At 38.6% G+C, this 22,922-nt stretch overlaps 1 protein-coding gene across 2 annotated transcripts; it reads right to left on the bottom strand.

Annotated features, from left to right (window-relative positions):
• Positions 1–2,936: 2,936 nt before the first annotated feature.
• LOC149753381 (1-aminocyclopropane-1-carboxylate oxidase homolog 1-like) lies at positions 2,937–9,646 on the bottom strand. Of its 2 annotated transcripts, none has more exons than XM_089923937.1 (3): positions 8,894–9,646; positions 6,641–6,962; positions 2,937–3,131 (listed from the first exon to the last, which is right to left on the bottom strand). In XM_089923937.1, exons 1-3 carry the CDS (start codon positions 9,409–9,411, stop codon positions 3,072–3,074), a joined length of 900 nt encoding a protein of 299 aa, XP_089780063.1. In that variant the 5' UTR covers positions 9,412–9,646; the 3' UTR covers positions 2,937–3,071. The 2 variants fall into 2 exon arrangements, with proteins under 2 accessions (XP_089780063.1, XP_089780062.1); XM_089923936.1 differs by lacking the exon at positions 2,937–3,131 and adding an exon at positions 5,902–6,419 and having other exon boundaries at positions 8,894–9,630.
• Between the last annotated feature and the right edge of the window lie 13,276 nt (positions 9,647–22,922).

Raw genomic sequence — 22,922 nt, 5'->3', positions numbered from 1 at the left:
AGATCCATACAAGGTAAATGTTTTCTCATCATGCTGTAGCAAGCAATAGTGTACCATGTCAATGCATTTGGTGAGTTGTGCAGTCTTATCTTCATGTGTTGTATTGTCCCTTGACATAAATTGATGATATCTGAATTACATTTTAAGGAACTTCTTGCATATAATTCTGCAAAAACAACATTACAATCTGGTGTTTGTGCCATTAGTGGTCATTAGAATGCTTCCCAACTTGTAGAAGGTTTTTTTTTTCTTTTTCCCTCCAGTTTTAGGGCTATATGGAGCTACTTTTGGTTCCTTATTTGGAGGTCATTTAGTCGGAGTTCTGAAATGTTCTCTTCCAACCACTGTAAATGTCTCATTTTTCCCCTCAACTTGCCGCTTTTTTTCCTGAGCATTTTAAGGGTTCCAAATGATACCCCTTTGTTTTGCGCTGCTGCTACTTTTCTTCCTGCAACCCTGTCGCCCCTCCTTTAGGTCCTTGTAGGAGATCTCACACTCTTGCTATAGGTAGCTATGCTTAGTTTAATCAAAAGTGTGTGCAAGATACAACTACCTCTCTTTCTTCATGCTTGGTTTCCTTCTTTTACCCTTTTAACATCCTCTTATTCTTCCATTTTCCACATTTCCCCATCCTTTGCGTTTTGCTCCTTGTTCAGTAGTTTGCTATTTACACAAAGCAACATATATTCTGGCTCTATTTACCTCTTCCACTCTTCCTCCATTCCCATCTATTTCTCTAACCACTTATTTCCTACTCTCTTTCAGCATATATTCTGACTTACTTCCTCTCAATTGCACCCTTACTCATTTGCACTTTCTCATTATCTTATTTATTTGGGCCTTTCTACTTGGTTGCTGCACCACCTTCTTCCAATAGTACGCTAGTATCATGTTCCCTGTGAATGACCTTTCTTGCATTACGTAGTTATACTTTTTTGTAAGCAAGATTTCTCCAAGGGTCTACATTTGTTGAACCATGCTAGGCCAGTACAAACATCAACACGAGGTCAACATGGAACCCACTGATTCTGTTTTTTTCTGAAATCTGAACCTTTTTATTTTTATTTAGGTATTTTTTTCAGTTTCGAGATGAGATGGCACAATAGGCCCTTGCTAGTAACACTCGATTCCTCAATTCAAGCTTATTTCAGGAACATGACAGGAATGCCAGCATTTGGATTCAAACCTGGTACCTCCCCTTAACAAGACCAAGTTCCTTCAGGCAAAGTATATCTTTCTCGAGTTCCTATTTGACTCTCAGGGCACCATTCCTCAATTCTCTTTTACTTTGATCAATCGATAACTCCTCAAGCAGATGCCTAAGCTGGTCTAATTGGCCTTGTGCACTATTGACACCTATTCCTGAAGAAGCCTTTTTTGTTCTCATTTACTAGTTCCTTGAGCACTTACCTAGTTCTTCGTTTCCAGGAGAGCGGTAAGCTTTTCACTTGCCTCCTAAGTTTTGTTCCAGACCGCAGTCTGGGCAGCAGGGTAGATCCTGTGTTAGAACTGAACAGAACTGCAACCATGCGCATCAGCCATGCCTGCAAAACACAGAGACTGATGGAAATTGTCTGTCAGTATTAATTTGTCTTCACCATTGTCTTCACAAGTTGCAATTATCAAGCCACTGACAAGCTAGCCTTTACCATATTTAATCAATTTCTTCCAGCTATGAGTCATTTCTTATGACTATTCTCAATATCACAATACAAAGGTGGAACTAAGCTATGTGTCTGTCAGCAAGCGATGATTAATTCTTAGTTAAACGGATCACTATAAGGCATGCCAATGGACTTGCAACTTTATTCAGGAGCACGACAATGATTTTGCAAAAACATTTTTTCCTAGTTTATTAGATGGTCATGAAGAATGTGCTGCTTCGAATTTGTATGAAGTTGGTATAGAAGCTCTAGCATAGAAGCATTTGACAATATGTTTACCTCAACTCAAGCGTGAAATTATACTTTTCCTGCCCACTTTTAGTTTTTGGTTGTTGCACTAATATCATTGATGTCCTCATTGTTGCCTACGAAAATAAGATTCTTTTTCTTCAGTGACGCTGAATAAGGCTTTCAATCCAATGATAAGAGATCAAGGCAATGATTCTTATACCACACCACACATGGACCAGTGTAGTATAACACAGTACACTCAGTATCTACTTGCAGTTCTGTGATAAAAGCACAAAAGAGAAACATGTTTAATAACTATCATAAGGTTCCAAGAGCTTTGACAAGTCTATCACAAAAAGTTGGAATTCACTTTCTCAAATTCATGTGCATAGAATCAAATAAGCACGATCAAGATTCACAGACAGGCTACTCAAGTAATCTGCCACTCATGATGGTAAAACAGATTTCCTAAAACTGTGTAAGATACTTGACATTTTAAAAGTGTTTATGAATAATATCTCTTTAAAATGTCCTGCTCAAAAAATTATCTAATGCTGGTGCATCATATAGTTAACGTATCTCGTAAAAGTCCTAACTGTGAAACTTATGCAACTAACATATTCAAGTCAAACAGAAGTGGAAGGTGATCAACTCAGCTGAAATTCAAGTCGCTAGATATCCTACAAGAAACATATTGCATTGGAGGAGAATCACAATTCAAGAAGTATTGAAGTTGGTGGGGAGGAGTGGGTGGAGATAATTTCAGGTGACCATAGGATGGTGCAGCTTGTCTGATACATGAATTTTTATCTTAACTAGTATCTGTGCCCCTAATTTATTCGATAAGGTATCGTACTATTACCAAAACGTACACACAGAATTTATTTGAAATTTCTACTTTGCCATCATGAACAACTGTGGTTTTTCGTTGTGGCGATGTGAGGTGAGGCCAAACTGAACCAGTTGCAGCAACGAACTCCCATCAGTCATGATGTCCACTCACCAAAACATTACAAGACACGAGCTTCATTCTTCAACTTGTCAACGAGCTCATCCACATAGGAAACGATAACACCAGCTTTCCTTTTTGGAGGTTCAGTGACCTGAACCACCTCTAGATCTGACTTAATCTCCACATTTAACTCTTTAGGAGTAAATTTCTTGATGACCTTTGATTTAGCTTTCATTATATTGGGGAGCGTTGCATATCTTGGCTGATTTAACCTCAAGTCCGTGCTGCAACAAAAATAAAACCATGTCCAAAAATTAACTGAGAAATGGACCTGATAAAAAAGATACTGGCTTGGTACCAGTCAAATACTAAGGTGATAAGCCAAAGCAAATTGAAATTTTTAGTACTAATGTTTTCATGAAGGTGGATCATACCTGGTTTCCAATTAATGTCAAGCAAAATATTGAATTTTTAAAAGTCAAATACTAATTAGCAGCATGACATGCAATAAAGCCAACACTGAAGCAAATATAAGATATGGTCGATAAAGAATATCTTAACCTGCCCATGTTAGAACATACTCGAAATTTTGCACCTAAAGCTCATGAATCAACATCATGCAGTATTGCAGTAATGTTCTTATTTGACATACGGTATGGTCCGACTAAGTTGATTTAATAAGATGAAATAAATTTATCTAACATAGATGATCAAAATGCAGCCTATGCAAGTGATGCTTGGTTGACTGAAGGTCATAATTGATGATTCAGCAATCACTTTTCTTCTTTCAGCATGATCGGACCGGACCGGAACCCCTGCTTTAGCCCTGACCAGGACGGACTTGGGCTCTTGGCTTTTGTTCTGTAATAATAATGTGTTGGACCAGGATTAGGTTGAGGGGTGGCCAAATTTTGTCTCACTTGCTCAACTGATACAGCCTTGCTTGGCAAAAGATTGGGTCCATACAGTATATAATCACTGTTCAACTTTCTGGCATGGACAAAAAGAAATTGTCCAAATCTAAGACCGAGCCAGGTTTAGTCTACAAATTCAGACAATTTGGACTCTTATCTATGGCTTTTGGAAATCTGGACAATCCAGATTCTTACTACTTACCATAACACTTTTCGACCGGAGGAAATCTGGTTGGCATCAGATTGACCTAAGTGAAACCATATTAATTTTATAGAACTTTACTCTTAAATTGTATGCAAGATTTTAATGTTTAGGTTAATCAAATCGAGTCAGGAAAAAAAAATTTATCGCTATAGATTTAACCCAAATCGAACCCGAGCTAGAATTTTGCCACACCTAATACCATGGTTTGGAAGCCATGTATTCAAATCATTTGAGGTTATTTTTGTTCTGCAACAGCTTTTCCTCTATCTTCTCTACTCACTAAGCTAGAGTGTAGTTGTAGAACTTCATTATTCTTCATAAAACAGAAATTGATTAGATTAAGTGAGGTCATGAGGCTCATGGATTGTCTAAACACAAATATATTTTGCTAATACGTGCCAACCTGAATATAATCTACCTCTATTTTGATCAAAATTTTTGACCTGAACACAGCCATTTTGTGGGGATTGTTTCAGGTGGTGAACCTTGGGATCACAATTGGTGTGCTGGAGGACATGCTTAAAGGTGTAAGAAGGTTCCATAAGCAGGATAAGGAGGAGAGATCAAAATTCTACAGTCATGAATCTATGAGGAAAGTAAGATATACTAGCAATTTTGGTCTATTCAAATCAGGCACTGCCTATCCTGTTTCATCGATGATATGTTGGATACCAACAGTATGCCGTCAATTTGCAAGTATATATTACATCTTAGGTTGGCTATTGATTAGATTAGATAAGGATCGTGAGGCTCATGGCTTGTCAAAACAAAAATATATTTGGTAATAAGTGCCAATTTGAATATAATTTGCCTATATTTTGATCAAAATGTTTAACCTGAACATAGTCATTTTATTAATAGGTGTTGGAATATTTCAAAATTCCAAGTCTGCCCTTCTTTGTCTTTTGTCTTTTATCTTTTGTCTGGTGTATTTTCTTTAGTCCCATATTGGAAAGAGATAAAACTCAAAAGGTCTTTATGTAGTCTTCAACCTTTTAACTTGGTGAAGCAAAGAAAGTAAGTAGCCCACGCGCGCATGAGCCCAATAGAGGTCCAAGCCAAAATTGGCAGATTCGATTCGGAAACGTGTTAACCGGGCGTGTCGCGCTCGATCATCGCGTGTAGGGGAGGTGTTCGATAGAGTCACTGCATCTGCGAGTGTACGCTTCGAGATTCATTCTCCGAGGGGCGCGATCTATTCTTAAGGACAGTGAAATTACGCCTCAACTGATAACTTATTTACTTTGGCTCCATCAATACAATCAACTTGAACTGGATTCTTATATCTTTTGCAATGATTTCTACTACTTTATGTCGTCTATGTGATGCCTTGCCACCTAAAATAAATGTGCTACATAATTCATTTTATCTAAAATTATTTGAATAATTTACCCAATCATTTTAGTTAAATAACATTGCTATTTAACTCTTATTACTAATAGTCTTGTTGAATTATAGGAAGTGCCATATATGATATAGCAGATATTGTGAGTTAGTATAACAATTGAGGATGATTTAGAATCTCATTTAAAAAAGCTAGTTGGAAGGTATTATTGAATTATTTTGTCCTGTATAAATACCCAAGATTTTTTTAATGCATAACTTTTATGGAATTAAACACACACCCACATGGTCCTAACATTCTTCCCCCATTTAAGTACCATAATTAGCCCGCGATCAACCTTAAAATGCCCATGCTATAATGTCTCTAGTTTATATGGGTTATAGAATGAGTCCCCTCTAATATCATTTGTAATGACCCATAATCTCATTTACAGGCTAATTAGAAGGTATTATTTGAGTCTTTTTGGCTCTCTATAAATATCCAAAATCTGTCCAGTACATAATTGTTATGATCTAAACACATGCCCACATAGGTCCTCGCAATGAGTTGTTATTAGAGGCTTTTAAATTGAGTCTAAATGTCTAAAAGCATTAAGAACAATAAAAGACATCTCCTTTCATATTAATTGAGATAAATCGATATCGGTTCGTCTTAGTGTCACCTGCTGAGAATATTGCTAACATTTCAAGATGTAGAATCCATTCTATGAATTAGTACAGACCTTGTGGAATCATGAGGACCTGCAACAAAATACTTCATACAATTTCTCCATTACAATAAACACAGATATCTATATATATCTTCAATCCTTTGGATTTCAGTGAAATTCGGCAGACTAAATTGTTCTGACTTTTAATCATATCTTAAAATAGTTCAGTGCTGATTGTCCATCAAGTCCTTTCGAGTTGTAGTAGGTGACATAATCCTTCACTGATACTTCTTTATACATCGGTCTTTCGTTGGATAATAACTTCTTGATAGGGCCATAGAGCTTCGTAGATGGGTAAAAATGTGTGGTAAAGAAGCATGCCACTGAAATTCTAGGGCCCACACTCTTATTTGCAAGCACCCTGTGCTCCACGCTCTTAAGCCTATCATTGGAGATCAGCTGTAGATTCCAGAAATACAATAGGAAAATGATAATCTAGCAATGAGAATCTATATCCTTCGAATTTAATACTATAATCAGGCTATGTTAGAGTGAATCTTTTCCTTCTTTCTTTGTTTTTTTTTTTAATGAATGAAACTACATTAGAGTAAATCATGTAATGAAGTACCAAATATGTGATTTTTCTGCATTAAAACTTCTGTACCTAATGAAAAACATACCTGTAGTAGATCACCAATGTTAACTATTAAAGCTCCAGGCAAAGGAGGCACATCAATCCATTGGTTTTGATGCACCACTTGTAAGCCACCAATCTGGTCTTGTAGAAGGATGGTCAGGAAGTCTGGATCAGAATGTTTGCTAGTTCCAAGAGTGAGGTGAGGCTCCGGGCAAGGTGGATAGTAGTGGGCAACAACACCAAGTCCTTTGGCACATTCCATTTCATTAAGATGATCACGATTAAGGCCGAGTGCCTCGGAAAGTAGCTCAAAGAGAAAGATCCCCACTTTTTGAATATGATTTGCATACTGGAAGGTTATTTCTCTGCACAAACAAGATGCAGATCCATGAGATGCTAAATGAAACTTAAACGGGATTTTACCAACAATATATCGAATTAAAGTTCTTTTTATATTTTTTAAATAGAAAATGGGAAGTCCCATTAAGTTCATTAAGAGTGTGAATTGAGGTTAATGCCTGATAAAGTAATCAGAAAGTTGTTGAGAATTTGGTATCTCAAGTTAATGTTTCAACTTATTTATAAATTACTTCTAATTTTTTGAGCAAAAAGATGGACAAACTACCATATGTTTAATTAAGAATGAAGTGGGTACAAGAGGGAGAAGAAAATAGAACATGATAGAGAGAGAATAAAGTGAAAAAAATAAAAGAGAAAAATAAATAAAAATAAGAAAGCCCAACAGCCCAAACAAAGAGTTCCCAAGGATCAATCCTACGTACAACCCGCACATCCCAGGTCCAATGTGGGCCACTTGCAGGGCTAGGAGGCCCATAAAACAAAATACAATGTGTAAAGGGCCACACGGATCCTACTACCCATGCGATGGGGGGACCGATTCACTTAACCCGTTAATGTTATCCACCAATGCTACCTCTGATCTCTACCACAAGAACTATTTATTGTTCACCAGCTACCTCCTCAGCCACCCCCTCCATCACCAACGACATTGCTGGTTTGTCTCGAGGCTTCTCTTATGTGGCATGGACTGATGCCCTTATTATGGTTGGCTCGAACTTTGAGAGAGGGAGGCCCACCTATGGCTTCGGTTCTACTCGATCGTATCGGATCCTTCTTGACCTTGTTATCTCCTAATAAGAGGTAGAAAGAATCTCGCTTTAATACCACTTATCATGGACTCGCAGCCTAAGAATTTAAGCTATTGGAAAGATACTGATAAGATACTATGTTTTCGAGGTATATGATATTTCGAAAACATTGCTTCTCATGCGGAAACTAATGTTCAGGAAATCAATATTCGCTTCCAAAGAGTCGAGCACGCGCGCCCGTGGTCATTAGCCTAATTCCATAAAGCATGATTTGGGCTTCTTGGAAAAAGAAATCTATTTAAACAAGAAGACTTGCTTCCACATATCTGATGGAAGACTAAAAAAAAAGAGTTTTAAAATCTTTGAAATACTTAACACATATCACACAAGATTGGTTTTATTTTTTAAAATTTAAATCTTTTCATAAGTTACAAACTCCAAATATGCTCCACTTCAATCAAAAAGGGAGAGAAGGGAGAAGGAGATGGGGAGAGAGGGTGTGTTTTCCGGCCATGTATGCCAAAGAACCCAATTGGAACACACTTGGACCCTCTCTCGCTATCTCTCTTTCTCCCTCAAAATCTTAGACCTCTTCTTTAGAAAGGGCTAGAGAGAAGTTAACAAGGTCCTTAGTTACCCATAGACTATTAAAGTTTTGAAGAAGTTTTTGATAAATCGATATATCAAATTAAAGTTTCAAGTTATCTATATAAATTGGTATAATTAAACTAAGAAAAACTAAGATAGCATTTGATTGGAAAATTAACTGAGTAGAATAAATACACATACGGCAAATTCAATCTTGGACCATATGATCTTGGACTACTACATCCATGATTGCGGGGCTGGATCTGATCCACCATACCCGAACTACAAAGGATCTAAATTTTAATTAACAAAAATGCTTTAGTAACTAAAAAAAATCTAATTGTCAAAAAAACACTTAGCTGGTTTGTTGCATTCTCATTGCTCCCTTTGTATTTTCAGTTGTGAATGGTGCCTCATAATGAACCAATGGAGTGCTGGCAAGTTAGTTGAGCGATCTTTTTTAGAGTGGTTCTTCTGAATTACCGTAGCATTTCTCTCATTTAAAAACTTGTAAACACAAATAGAAATTAAATAACTCGCGATATGAAAGGAGAGTAGGGCGCGATTGCCATCCCAATCTAAACCAACGGGTCAAATACCTGCAAGCCAGAGGCAGTTCATCCGGTCTTGGAGGTTCCGGCGCCATCGCACAGAACATGGTGTCCCTCCAATTTGCCGCCGGCGCCTGGTACAGATCGAAATTACTATTGAACTGCACCTTCTTCGCCGGATCCCTGGTGTAGTATTCCCTCTTCACCTCGGCCGCCGCCTCGTTAAACGTCCTCACTCCTGCAAGCATTTCGTCGAGCACCGGCGCAGGGACGCCGTGGTTGACCACCTGGAAGAACCCCAGCGTCTCAGATGCCCGCCTCACCTCGGCCACAACCTCCTTTCGCCGGGCGCTGTCAGAGTCGGAGCCTCGGAGGTCGATGACGGGGATTTGGAGGCGAGCAGTGGCACCGTCCGAGTTGGAGGGGTTGATACCGTCCAAGTGGTCGGGTGGCTGGAAGAAGAAGGGAGGGATCTTGCGGATGCCGGCGTCGACGAGGCCCTTCACGCCGGCTTTCGTCTCGTCGAATGCTTTCATCGCACCGGCCCGGTCGTCGTCGATGGACATGGTGGCTACTTTGAATTGAGTGCTATGCGTTATGAGAATTGTGGGAGGAGGGTGTGTGGTTTTAAAGTACTCCACTGGGAGGGTGGTGGGTGAGGGGAAGACCTTTTCTGTGGCGGATTTTTCTTTCCAAAATTAGTACTGCGGAGTGTATTTGGAAGAGATCAACATTGAAAGAGAAACAAAACAAACCGGAGTTGGATTGCGGTATGGGACAGGGCTTCTCTCACTGTCGAAGTAACGTGGGCAAACAAAAGACTTATCTGTGGGAAAAATTAAATGCTGCGTGCACTGTTTGGATTTGGAAACGGTCGGACGCCAAAGAAAAAATTAAATACGCATGCGGACCGAAACTCGATCCACATGCGCATTTGAGAACGAAAATAGCCGTATGTATTTGAAAATTAAAACGTCCGTTGGACGTTTTAGGTATTGAGCCAGCGCTTGTGTGCGCTTAATTATCGCATGAAGAACGCGGACGCATCCACGGAATGCGCCCGCATGTCCGAAAAATGACCAAAATGTTCCATTAAAAATTTTTATATAAACCCTCCATTTCATCCTATTTTAAAGACAAAAAAATAGTAGAAAAACTCTGGAAAAATTCTTCCTCCTCTTAGCCACTTTTGCTTTTTTGCTTTTATATATTTATTTAGTTTATTTTATTCTTTCCATTCCACTCTTTGCTGGATCTGCAAGTCTGATCGGGTTCGTTTTGACTTCTTCCGAGACATGCTGAAGAAGAAGTTGTAGAGTCGTCGTATCTCAGAGAAGGATTGCCGGGAGACCCGTACGTGGGGGCAAATACTTCTTTGGAACAGCGTCTACGCGCTTCGACCTACCTTCAATCAGGCTAATTTCTTCTACTTTTATTTTTGATTTAATATTAGTAGATTTGTAGGATTTGAAATTCTATTATATAAATTTATTGAATGCGTAGATTTATCTTGTGCTAGAATAGATTTATTTTGCATTAAAATAGAATTATTTGGATGCCGAATGATATATATATATAACTCCTTTTAAGATTTTCCATTAATTGCATTTATAGATATATTTGTTTATTTAGATAATATATTGCTAACAATCCAAAGAAGTACTTGTTTATTTTCTGAAGTTGATAACGGGTCCAACCCAACTACCTCTTCCAATACTGAATATTCTGCCTCCACTAGCACACCCTCTAGGACACATGATGAGATAGATTATCATTGTATCCATAGAATCCTAGGTGCTCTTTCTGAGAGGCTGTATGATATCTATTACACAGCCAAGAGTGCCAAAGAACTCTAGGATATGCTAGATAGCAAATATGGTCTTGATGATGCTGGGGTAAAGAGGTTCAAGGCCTCCGACTTCAATAAATTTAGGATGGTGGACTCAAAGCCTATGAACGACCAAATCCATGATTTTGAAATCCTGATCCACCAGCTTAGGGCTAATGGAACCAATTTGGATGAATCATTCCAGGTAGCCTGTCTGATAGATAAACTACCTACTTCCTGGTCTGATTTTGCTAAGACCCTGAGCCATACCCAAGGAGTTCTCACCCTAACCCAAGTCTTGAACTTCATTAGGATTGAAGAGCAGCACAGGTTGAGAAGTAATACCTCTACTGGACCCAAGAAAAATGCATATAATGTAGAGGCCCCTCCTAAGAAAAATCAGAACCGACCCTTCCGTAAGAATTTCAAAAAGAAACCCTACAACCCTAGAAAATCAAACCACCACTACAATGGGAAACCTATTCAATCCCAAGAGCAGCAGAAGAAGAAAGAGGAAGGTGGTGCTTGTTTCTGTTATGTGTGTGGTCGGACCAACCATTTGTCTCTCCAGTGCTCCTATAAAAAGACTGCACCTCTTCAATCTAAGAAGAAGGGTCCACACACAACCAGTGCTCAAGTCAACATGGTGACTTCCGGCGTTGGCTCTCTGAGACAGCTTTCAGGTCTGTTTCCTTCACTCCTTAAGTTAACATAACTTTATAAGCACTTGATTGGTGGATTGATACCGGAGCTGGTATTCATATTTGTTCGGATCGCTCCTGGTTTTTTTCTTACCATATCTCAAATGGAGGAGCTGTGATCATGGCAAACAGCTCGGAGGCACGTGTGCTAGGAGTAGGACGTGTGGACTTAAAGCTTACCTCTGGTAAAGTCCTGTCACAAAGCACTCCCTTATCTAAGGATTAGGTTATGGAACGTTTCCCCCCCAACCCCCTCGGGGGGAGTGTTTATATGGACGTTTCCCCCCCAACCCCCTCGGGGGGAGTCCTTACAAGTGAAAGTTTCTCCGACACAACTCCGATCGGAGAAACTGCACGGCGTTCAACATGTTCCAGTTGTTAGAAGAAACCTCATTAGTGGTTCCTTGCTTATCCAGCAAGGCTTTCGTCTTGTTTTGAGTCCAATAAAGTTGTAATTTCTCATAGTGTAATGTTTATTGGAAAAGGATTCCTTAGTGAAGGATTATTCAAGTTGAATATAATAGCTCCTTCAATAAATGAAAATTCTTTGATTATGAATATAGAACCCCCTTCTATCTAGCATGGTAGATTAGGTCATGTAAATTATAATTCAATTAAACAACTTATGAACCTAAATCTAATACCAAAAAGTGATCTCAAGGACCATGAGAAATGTCAAACTTGTGTAGAAGCCAAACTCCCTAGGAAGCCTTTTAAATCTGTTAATAGGGATTCAGATCTATTAGAGTTGATCCATAGTGATGTTTGTGACTCGGGTAGAACTTCTAGGGAAGGTAAGAGATATTTTGTGACCTTCATAGATGATCTATCCAAATTCTGTTTTATCTATCTAATTAAAACCAAGGATGAGGTGCTCAGCAAATTTAAAATTTTTAAGATCGAAGCTGAGAACCAACAGGAAAAGAAAATTAAAATCCTTAGATCAGATCGGGGAGGTGAATATACATCTAATGAGATAACTCAATTTTGTGAAGATCATGGAATCATTCATGAAGTGACTGTTCCCTATTCTCCCCAATCAAATAGAGTAGCAGAAAAAAAGAATAGCACTTTAATGGATATGGTGAACTCCATGCTTATAAGCTCAGGAGTGCCAGAGAATTTGTGGGGGGAAGCTCTAGTTTCAGCCTGTTATATCCTTAATAGGATTCTCTCTAAAAATAATGATCTAACCCCATATGAAGTTTGGAAACATAGAAAACCTAATCTTAGCTATTTGAAAGTGTGGGGGTGCTTGGCAAAAGTAAAAATACATGATTTCAAGAGAAAGAAAATAGGGCCTAAAATAGTGGATGCCATATTCATAGGTTATGCAGCCAATGGTAATGCCAATAAATTTCTGGTGATAAATTCAGAAGTAAGTGATATTAGTAACAACACTATCATAGAAGCCAGAGATGCAACATATTTTGAAGACACCTTTCCACTTAGGACTAGAGTAGATAGCGGTATAGCTAATAGCTCTAGTAGAATAAGGACAAGAGAAATAGAAGTAGAAGCAGAACCTAGGAGGAGTAAAAGATCCAGGGTAGAGAAAACATTTGGAGATGATTTCTATACCTTCCTTATAGAAGACTCTCCAACTACCTTTGAGGATGCAATGAAATCTTTGGATTCACCTTTTTGGAGAGAAGCTGTGGACAATGAGATGCAGTCAATTATCCAAAATCATACTTGGGAATTGACTAATCTTCCTCCTGGTTGTAAAACTATAGGGTACAAATGGATCTTTAAGAAGAAACTTAGGCCTGATGGCTCTATAGATAAATTTAAGGCTAGATTAGTTGCCAAGGATTTTACTCAAAGACCTGGGGTAGATTTCTTTGATGTTTATACACCTGTAGCTAGGATTACTACTATTAGGGTCCTTATAGCATTAACCTCCATTCATAGATTAGTGATTCATCAGATGGATGTTAAAATAGCTTTTCTAAATGGAGACTTAAATGAAGAAATTTATATGGAATAGCCAGAGGGATTTAAAATTCCATGCCAAGAAAATAAAGTTTGTAGACTAGTCAGATCTCTCTATGGTCTTAAACAAGCACCCAAGCAATGGCACTTGAAATTTGATGAAACCATACTGACATTTGGATTTAAAATCAATAGTACAGACGAATATGTATACCACAAGAGAGTTGGACACAAATATGTGATCTTGTGCCTCTATGTAGATGATATACTGATCTTTGGGACAAATCTTCAGATAATTGATGAAGTAAAACAATTCTTAAGTCATAAGTTTGATATGAAAGACTTGGGACAAGCTGACTTAATTTTAAATACCAAAATAATTAGAAGTGGAAATAGTATTGAGCTATCCCAAAGTCATTATGTTGATAAAATACTCAATAAATTCAATTATACCGATTGTCAGCTTGTCTCTACTCCATTTGATCCCTCTACTCATCTTAAGAAGAACTTAGGAACTCCTGTCCTTCAAAGTCTATATGCTCAAATCATAGGCTCACTAGAATTCCTAACAAATTACACCAGGCCAGACATAGCATATGCTGTAAATAGACTTAGCAGATATACTGTTAATCCAAATAGAGATCACTGGACAATATTAGAAAGGATCCTTAGGTATCTTAAGGGTACCAAGTCTTATAGTTTGCACTTTAGTGGATTTCCAGCTGTTCTAGAAGGCTATAGTGATGCCAACTGGATCAGCGACCCTTAGATGTTAAATCCACCACAGGATATGTCTTTTTTCTAGGAGGAGCTGTTGTGTTTTGGAAATCTACCAAACAAACTTTGATATCTAGGAGTACCATGGAGTCTGAACTGATAACTTTAGACACTACTAGCACTGAGGCTGAATGGCTCAGAGATCTACTAATAGACCTTTCAGTATATGAGTCACCTTTACCACCTGTCTCCTTACATTGTGACTGTAAATCTGCAATAGATAAATGCAACCAAGAAAATGCCAATGTAAAAATGAACAGGCGCTTAAAAGTACGTCATAAATCATTAAGATATAAATTGAAAAATAATGTTATTGCCTTGAATTTTGTAAAATCAGAAAACAATTTGGCTGATCAGCTTACTAAAGGCTTGTCTAGAACAGTAGTTCTGGAGTCGTCGAGGGGGATGGGGCTTAACCCATAAAGATTGATCACCACGGTGTGAACCCAACCTTAAAAGGTTCAATGGGTAGAAACAAATCAGAGTGTGACTAAGAGGAGCACTATTTCATGTTTTCCTCATCCCTATGGTGTTAGTGCTCATAAAAGCAAGCGGCAGGATGAGTTCGTTTGTATAACTCTTAATGAGTTCGAGACCTAAGAGGCAGGAGCTTCCTTGCTAGCTTCCTTATTAGGACTCACCTATATGTGCAGTCGTGAGGCCGCGATTATGAGAAATGGGCGATTTCCTAAAAAGCACATGATAGATACCTGCGCATGGCCATATTAGCGCAACCCGCTTAGAACCCAGATCGGGCTATATTATGTGTGCTATTGATTTATTCTGAGCCATGGACCGAGGTTCAAGGTTAAGACCACCTTGACTCCATAGATATATCAATTGTCACTAAGTGAAGGTTCAAACAGAAAGGTACCTACACCTATTACATAATATAAGATATCCAGCATTTTATTTTGATTTTAAAATTATTTTAAAAAAAATTATTTTTTTGTGGGGGATTGTGGGAAAAATTAAATGCGCACGCGGCCGAGTCTCGGTCCGCGTGCGCGTTTGGATTTGGAAACGGCCGGGTGCTAAAGGAAAAATTAAATGTGCACGCAGTCGAGTCTCGGTCCGCGTGCGCGTTTGAGAACGAAAACGGCCGTACGCGTTTGAAAATTAAAACGTCCGTTGGACGTTTTTAGTATTGAGCCAGTGCCCGCGTGTGCTTAATTATCGCGTGAAGGATGCGGACGCATCCACGGAATGCGCCCGCGTGTCCGAAAAATGACCAAAATGCCCTATTAAAAACCCCTATATAAACCCCCCATTTCACCCTATTTCAAAAACGAAAAATTATAGAAAAATAGTTGAAAAACTCTGGAGAAATTCTTCCTCCTCTTAGCCACTTTTGCTTTTTGCTTTTATATATTTATTTAGTTTATTTTATTCTTTTCATTCCACTCTTTGCAGGATCTGCAAGTCCGATCGGGTTCGTTTTGACTTCTTCCGAGACGTGCCGAAGAAGAAGTTGTAGGGTAGTCGTATCTCAGAGAAGGATTGCCGGGAGAACCTACGTGGGGGCAAATATTTCTTTGGGACAGCGTCTACGCGCTTCGACCTACCTTCAATCAGATTAATTTCTTCTACTTTTATTTTTGATTTAATATTAGTAGATTTGTAGGATTTGAAATTCTATTATATAAATTTATTAAATGCATAGATTTATCTTGTGCTAGAATAGATTTATTTTGCATTAAAATAGAATTATTTGAATGCCGAATGATATATATATATATATATATATATATATATATATATATATATATATATATATATATATATATATATATATATATATATATATATGTATAACTCCTTTTAAGAGTTTCCATTAATTACATTTATAGATATATTTGTTTATTTAGATAATATATTGCTAACATTATCAAGAGATGCGGTAAAGAAGCATCCACTAGGGTAGCATGAGCAGCCGAGCCCGGTGGAAAACCATGTCCCTCCGACTACGACCGGGCCTTGGAGATCAAAGCCTTCGACGACACGAAAGCCGGCGTGAAGGGCCTCGTGGACGCCGGCAGCACCAAGATCCCTCCCTCCTTCTTCCAACCCCCCAACCACTTCGACGATATCGATCCCGCCGACTCCGCGAGGAGGTGGTCAGCGAGGTGAGATGGGTGGCGGAGACACTGGGGTTCTTCCAGGTGGTGAACCACGGAATCCTCGCGGCGGTGCTCGACGAAATGCTTGCAGGGCTGTGGAGGTTCCACGAGGAGAAGGGCGAGGTGAAGAGGGAGTTCTCCTCCCGGGATTCGAGGAGGAAAGTGGTCATGGTGGTGCTCCACCTGACCAACAATCTTTAGTTTCTGGCAAATATATTCCATCTTCATTAGACTACTTTGGAGCAGTGCGCTGGTTTAGGATGGTTCTCCATACCAATGTTCCATGCGGTTTCATGGTTTTCCATTAAGGAGCTCTCTATTGGATGCATATAACTTTCATGGTTCTGGGTTCTGTATCCTTTGCACTAGATTGTAGCTAGGCAGCTTTCTTAGTAACTAAGTAATTTAATTTCAAAAATAAAATCATTGTAATTACACGACGTACGACTAAGTTATTGTCTTCGGAAGTTTAATTTGTGACTCAGCTTCTTGATGTGGCGGATCTCACTTCTGAATTCTATTCAATCATTCTTGTAATAGCCAAAATAATCCACATCGAGTTCGGTGATTCTCCTAAATATCTGTAGTAGCAAACGTGATTTACATTGAGTTTGGTGATCTTTCTGAATATCCATAGTAGCCAATGTGATCCACATTGAGTTTGATGATTTTTCTAATATTTGTAGTGGCGATTGTAGTACATATTGAATTTAATGATCTTCTTAAATACTTATAGTGGCTAAAATGGCCCACATGGAGTCTGGTGTTCCTTAAAGATTAGCGCTCTCTTTGTTTAGGAGATTTAGCTCCCGCTAATCAATACAAAAGATTGGAAAATGCTTGCTTCTTTGCCTCGGGGCTAAACCACTTGGTTTTGCTCGAATATGATTTCCAGCTTTGGTCTTCTTTACTAAATGATAGATCTTCATCTCGAGATGTTGGAGATAGTTTTGCTATAAAAGTTGCTAGTACTTGTGTTGAAGGTGTCGCCAATCGAGACATGATCTTTATGAGTTAGGCAATATTCTTCTTTAGTTGTGTGAGATGTAACTTTATCTTATAATCCATCAAAGTAGAACTAGCAGTTATACTCATCTTTATCCTTCGATGTACATCAAGCATGAATAGCCCTTCTCTCAACTGCTTGTACCACTTGCGCATCTGAACCATGCACTAAAGTTTCTATAGATGTAGAGGATTGAAGCTCTGATACCAACTTGATTCGATCAATCAAGTTAGAATTTTGCTAGGTAAGAGTATGACTCTGATACCAACTTGCCTCTGTAGATGTAGAGAAACTTGGCTATGATACTAACTTGATCCGATTGTAAAGAAGAAAGAATTTCTTCAATCTGCACAACTCAAATCTCTCAACAAAAAATTAGAAAAAGATAAAAAAATTCAAAAGTAGAATTTACGTCTCCTTTTCTTTTATTGATGATCCACACCTCAAAAACTAAGGTACATATTTCTTATTTATAATAGTAGTGAGATCCTCTCTTGCATAATTCAGATTAGATTTCTCTCCTAGTTCAAATAGATTTAGATCTCCAAAAATAAATATGACTAATAAAAATAATTATAAAAATTTAAAATTCTATAGAAGATAGATCTCGACTCTTACATCAATTTTTTCTTCTATCGCTCTTCATGGACTGAGAAATACGCTCAGTCAAAATTATTCTCAAAAAGAAACCTATAGTTTGACCAGCTTGAATATCCATAGTGGTTAAAATGGTCCACATCGAGTTTAGCGATCTTCATGAATACTCGTAGTAGCCAAAGTAATCCACATCGAGTCTAATAATCTTTTTGAATACTTATAGTGACTCAAATGATTTACATCGAGTCTGGTGATTCTCCTAGATTATATTTATAAAAACTTGTTCAAAGGATCAATTCTTACTGTTGCTATAAAATGGTCCATGTGGCATATCACTTAGGTTGATTCTCACTTAGGGTGTACGTGCGCCGTGCTCGTGCGCACATAGGCTACTTACTTTCTTTGCTCACTAATTTAAAAAGGTTGAGAACTATATAAAGACCATTTGAGTTTCATTTCTTTTCAATGTGAGACTAAAAAAAGTACATAATAAAAAAGAAAGGTAGGCTTGGAATTTTGAAATACTCCAACACACTGTAGATGATTGCCATCCCAATTAGCTGATGTACAAGACCTTCAAGACAGAGGTGCTATGGTAAACTAAAAAGTTTTCTTTATTGAGAATTTAACAGTGTAGCTTAACATCGAGAGGCAACATAGAGGCATTCCATAACTATAGCTGATCATTTCTTGATTCACAACTCGACACCATGTCATAATCAAACGAGATTAGTGTAAACACAAAGAAAAAACTATATAAAATTCAGCATGGAAACAAAAAAATATAGGATTTGATTAATTCTTTCACCATTATTTCTTTCTCACAATCTCTCTTTCTTTCACCATAGGAAGGTGTTAAAATCATCTACGGAGCTGTTACAATCATCTGCAGAGCCTTAAAACAAATGTAGAAGACCTTTAGGACAAAACTGTTACAATCATCTGCAGAGCCTTAAAACAAATGTAGAAGACCTTTAGGACAAAACTGTTACAATCATCTACCGAGCCTTCTCTGTAGATGACTGTCAACCCATTAGAGACATTCATAGCTATAGGAAGGGGTAATCACTCCAGATATTAGATATTTTTAATTAAATGGCAATATGCTTGCTCATTTAAAGTTTTCTTAATTGAGAATTACATCATAACTTAACAAAATTTTCTTTATTAAGAATTTAACCGTAGCTATTAATATATTATGATATAATGTAATATAATATGTTGGTCTCTATTCAAACCTAATAGGAAACAAGAAAGAAAGGTGGTCTCTATTCAAACTATGTTGCTTTCGTCATCATCATGATCCTTTTCTAGTATGCCAACAATTTTCTTTGGCACATCTGGTGAGACTTGTTTGCTAATAAGTTTGTTTGGCATGCTTGGTAAGGTTGTCGTGTAGCCATCATCATGCTACTACATTTGGAGATTGACGAAGCAATTAAGAGTAAATTGGCCATCATACTTAGGCCACTTATGGAGCGATACATGACATCTTTGACTTTAGTGGCAAACAGATCGAAAGACTTGTTTTCAATATGAAAAACTAATATTGTAAGCCACAACATATTTCGGTGTATACTGCGGCATGATTAACCGATTCTGCTCTATGGTGAATGAATCGGCTATTGGTTATTACATCATGGAAACTAGCAGCAAAGCCATGGTTGAAAAGTTGTGCGCACGCGCGTGTATATGTTGCTACTGAGGACCAGTTTGACCCAGGTGCCGAGTGGAAGAGATGCTGAAAGGCTTGGTGGAGAGCTGCTCGAGTCGTGTGAGGCTACTATTTGGAGTGGAAGGTTGTGTCCAAGATCTTGCTCTACAACCGAACTCTGACCTGAAATAGCAAAGACAAAGAAGTTCTCTTGCTGGAGTATGTTCGACAGAGGACCGTCCAATGCTTAAGTCAAAAAGACACTTAGGGAATAGGGGAGGTTCTGGGTGGTTTGTCAGGGCGCTAGAGCACTTACCTACAAGGTCCCTTGGAGAGTGGATGGTATAAGCAAGGCAAGCATCTATTGCTCAGAAATTCGGGCACGTGGATCAACTAGGATTAGCAAGCCTCCGCATGCTCCAAGAATCAGGCATGGGTATTTCGCACGTGGATCACGCCTTGCCCGTTTTGTTAGCGAGATTTCAGAAACCACTCGGGATTATGGAGGGAGTCTTTTAATTTGGAACTATAATCAGCCTATATTATAGGGAGTCTTTTCTCTTTTTGTTTCTTTTTCCCTTTAAATTGAATGAAATTACATTAGAGTAAATCATGTAATGAAGAACCAAATATGTGATTATTCTGCATTAATATTTCTGTACCTAATAAAAAACAAACCTGTAGGAGATCACCAATGTTAACTATTAAAGTTCCTGGCAAGGGAGGAGCATCAACCCATTGATTTTGATGCACCACCTGTAAGCCACCAATCTGGTCTTGTAGAAGGATGATCAGGAAGTCTGGATCAGAATGTTATCTAACTCCAAGAGTAAGATGAGGTTCCGTGCAAGGTGGCCAATAACAGCAAGTACTTTGGTGCATTCCATTTCATTAAGATGATCACGATTAAGGCCGAGTGCCTCGGAAGGTAGCTCAAAGAGAGAGATACCCAGGTTTTTGAATATGATTCGTATACTAGAAGGTTATTTCTCCACACGAACAAGATGTGGATCCATGAGATGGCCAAATGAAACTTAAACAGGATATATACCATGTCAAATTAAATTTATTTTTATGTTTTTTTTAATAGAAAATGGGAAGTCCCATTAAATTCAGTAGGAGTGTGAATTGAAGTTAATGCCTGATAAAGTAATCAGGAAGTTGTTGAGAAATTGATATCTCAAATTAATGTTTCAACTTATTTATAAATTACTTCTATTTTTTTGAGCAAAAAGATGGACAAACTACCATATTTTTAATTAGGGATGAAGTGGTACAAGAGGGAGAAGAAAATAGAACACAATAGAGTGAGAATAAAGAGGAAAAAGTAGAAGAGAAAAAGAAATAAAAATAGGGAAGCCCAACAGCCCAAACAACGCAATCCCAAAAGATCAATCCTACTTGGGCCAATGTGGGCCACTTGCAGGCCTAGGAGGACCATAAAGCATAATTCAACGTCCAAGAGACCACTTCACCTAACCCATTAATGTTATTCACCAACGCAACTTTGATGTCGACCACGAAATCTATTCATTGTTCACCAGCTACCTCCTCGACCACCCTCTTCCATCACCAAAGACATCTCATGTTTGTCACCGAGCCTTCTCTATGACACGGACTCACACTTTGATAGGGAGGCCCCCCCATGGCCTCGGTTTTACTTCATCCTGTTGGATCCTTCTCCATCCCGGCATCCCTTAATAAGAGACTTACATAACTAATAAGCATTATGATGTACAACGGACCTCGCTTTGATACCACTTATTATGGACTTGCAGCCTAAAAGTTTAAGCTATTGAAAGGAGGACCTGCCTAAACTAATAAACCTTTGTAGCCCTTTTATCAATACATATGAGACTATGATAATCTCTTCTACCTAATCTCATGATGCCCTTATCACGATTGACTCTTACTCGAGAAAGAAGGCACACGCATGGCCTAGGTCCTACTCAACTCTGTTGGATCTTCCTTAACCCTGGTATCCCCTAATGAAAGATTTACATGACTAATAGACGTTGTGATGCACAATGACGTTGGCTCGATATCACTTGTTGCATACTCATATTCCCAAAGCTTAAGCTGCTAAAAGAAAGTGCAGGCAGATGAATGAGAAAGTTTGGAGTGCTTTGAGAGGTGTAAGGGGTGTGATCCAATGGTCAATGCTGCGAAACATACAACCTAAATTTGGAGCGGCACATGCTAATAAATCCATCTGGCATATTTTTTATTTGTCAACATGGGACTTTTAACATATGGCTTGTGAAAACCGGCCCATATGGGCCCATCCTGGATTGAAGTCGGCAACACCCACTGACTTCAATTCAAAAATTCAAAAAAAGAAGAAGATTGGAATAGAGGAATCGCGTTCCCCTGTCCGATCCGCCAGCTGTTGAGAGGATAAGGCCATAGAGTCGTGGCTGGTGATGACTCTCAGGCCTTTCAAACAGCTGCCGACTGTTCGGTCATGCATAACCGCTGCCATGATCGCTGGTAGGTGTAACGTTCGCCAAGCAAACTCCCATCCAAAACTTGTATAAATCCCTCCTTTCCTTTTGCTTGATCAATCACAGGGCCTTTTCCCTACTTCTCCTTAGTCTCTGACGGCTGACGTGCAGCCACAATAGACTGCAGCCGCTCAAGATCTCCTCTTTCTCTCTAGCTTTCCCGACCGCTCTGTTCTTCTTTTCCTTTCCTTGTTTTGAGCATTGCTACCACAAAACCATCGGAACCAGTTGTCGTCGGCCGAGCTCCAATGGATGCCACCACTCTTGGTGAGTCCCTCACCTTCTCCATATGGTTATCCGATGAACAAACCCGAAACCGAACCCCATTCTCCTAATTTTGGGCAAAATCGAGACTTTCTTCTCGATCTTGACACCTCCCCAAATTGCTACTGCAGTCACCGCCATCTCTGCCGCTGACTCCACCTTGACTGGCCGCCGGATCTCTAGCACCCGCAGTTGGACCTTCTTCTTCCTTTCCTTCTTCTTCTTCTTCTTCGATCTCATTTTTCTTCCTATTTTAATTTACTTTATTTATTTATTAATTTCTATATATATACATACATATAAATTCTGTTTTTCTTCCCTGGCTTTTTTTTTTTTTTTCTAGCCCACAGACATGATGCATAGGTGATTTTTTTCGATAGACAACCGAACCTTGACCCTTTATTGAATTTGAATTGAGACACTCTCTCTTCTTCCTCTTTCCTCTCTAAGCCAGATCCAAGGATCTTAGTTCAAAGTTCTAACTCTTTTTGTTTAGATTAAAGTTGACCTCTGAATGGAGGATCTGAATCGCTATAGTACCTGAGCAGCGTACCGATCTAATTCTTTAGTCTCATCAAATTATTTCTAAAATTTAATTATTTTTAATATTTAGTGAGCCACTTAAATTATATCTCGGTAAGTTCAACTTACTTTGCTCAAACCAATTCAGGAAGCCGGTACTTGTTTGAAT

The sequence above is a fragment of the Phoenix dactylifera genome, chromosome 6 (genome assembly GCF_051530095.1).
Source record: "Phoenix dactylifera cultivar Ajwa chromosome 6, Ajwa_hap1_PhDact_Kaust_v1.1, whole genome shotgun sequence".
Classification (NCBI taxonomy): domain Eukaryota; kingdom Viridiplantae; phylum Streptophyta; class Magnoliopsida; order Arecales; family Arecaceae; genus Phoenix; species Phoenix dactylifera.
Note: the sequence above shows the minus strand (reverse complement) of the source record. Positions and strands in the feature narration are given on the sequence as shown.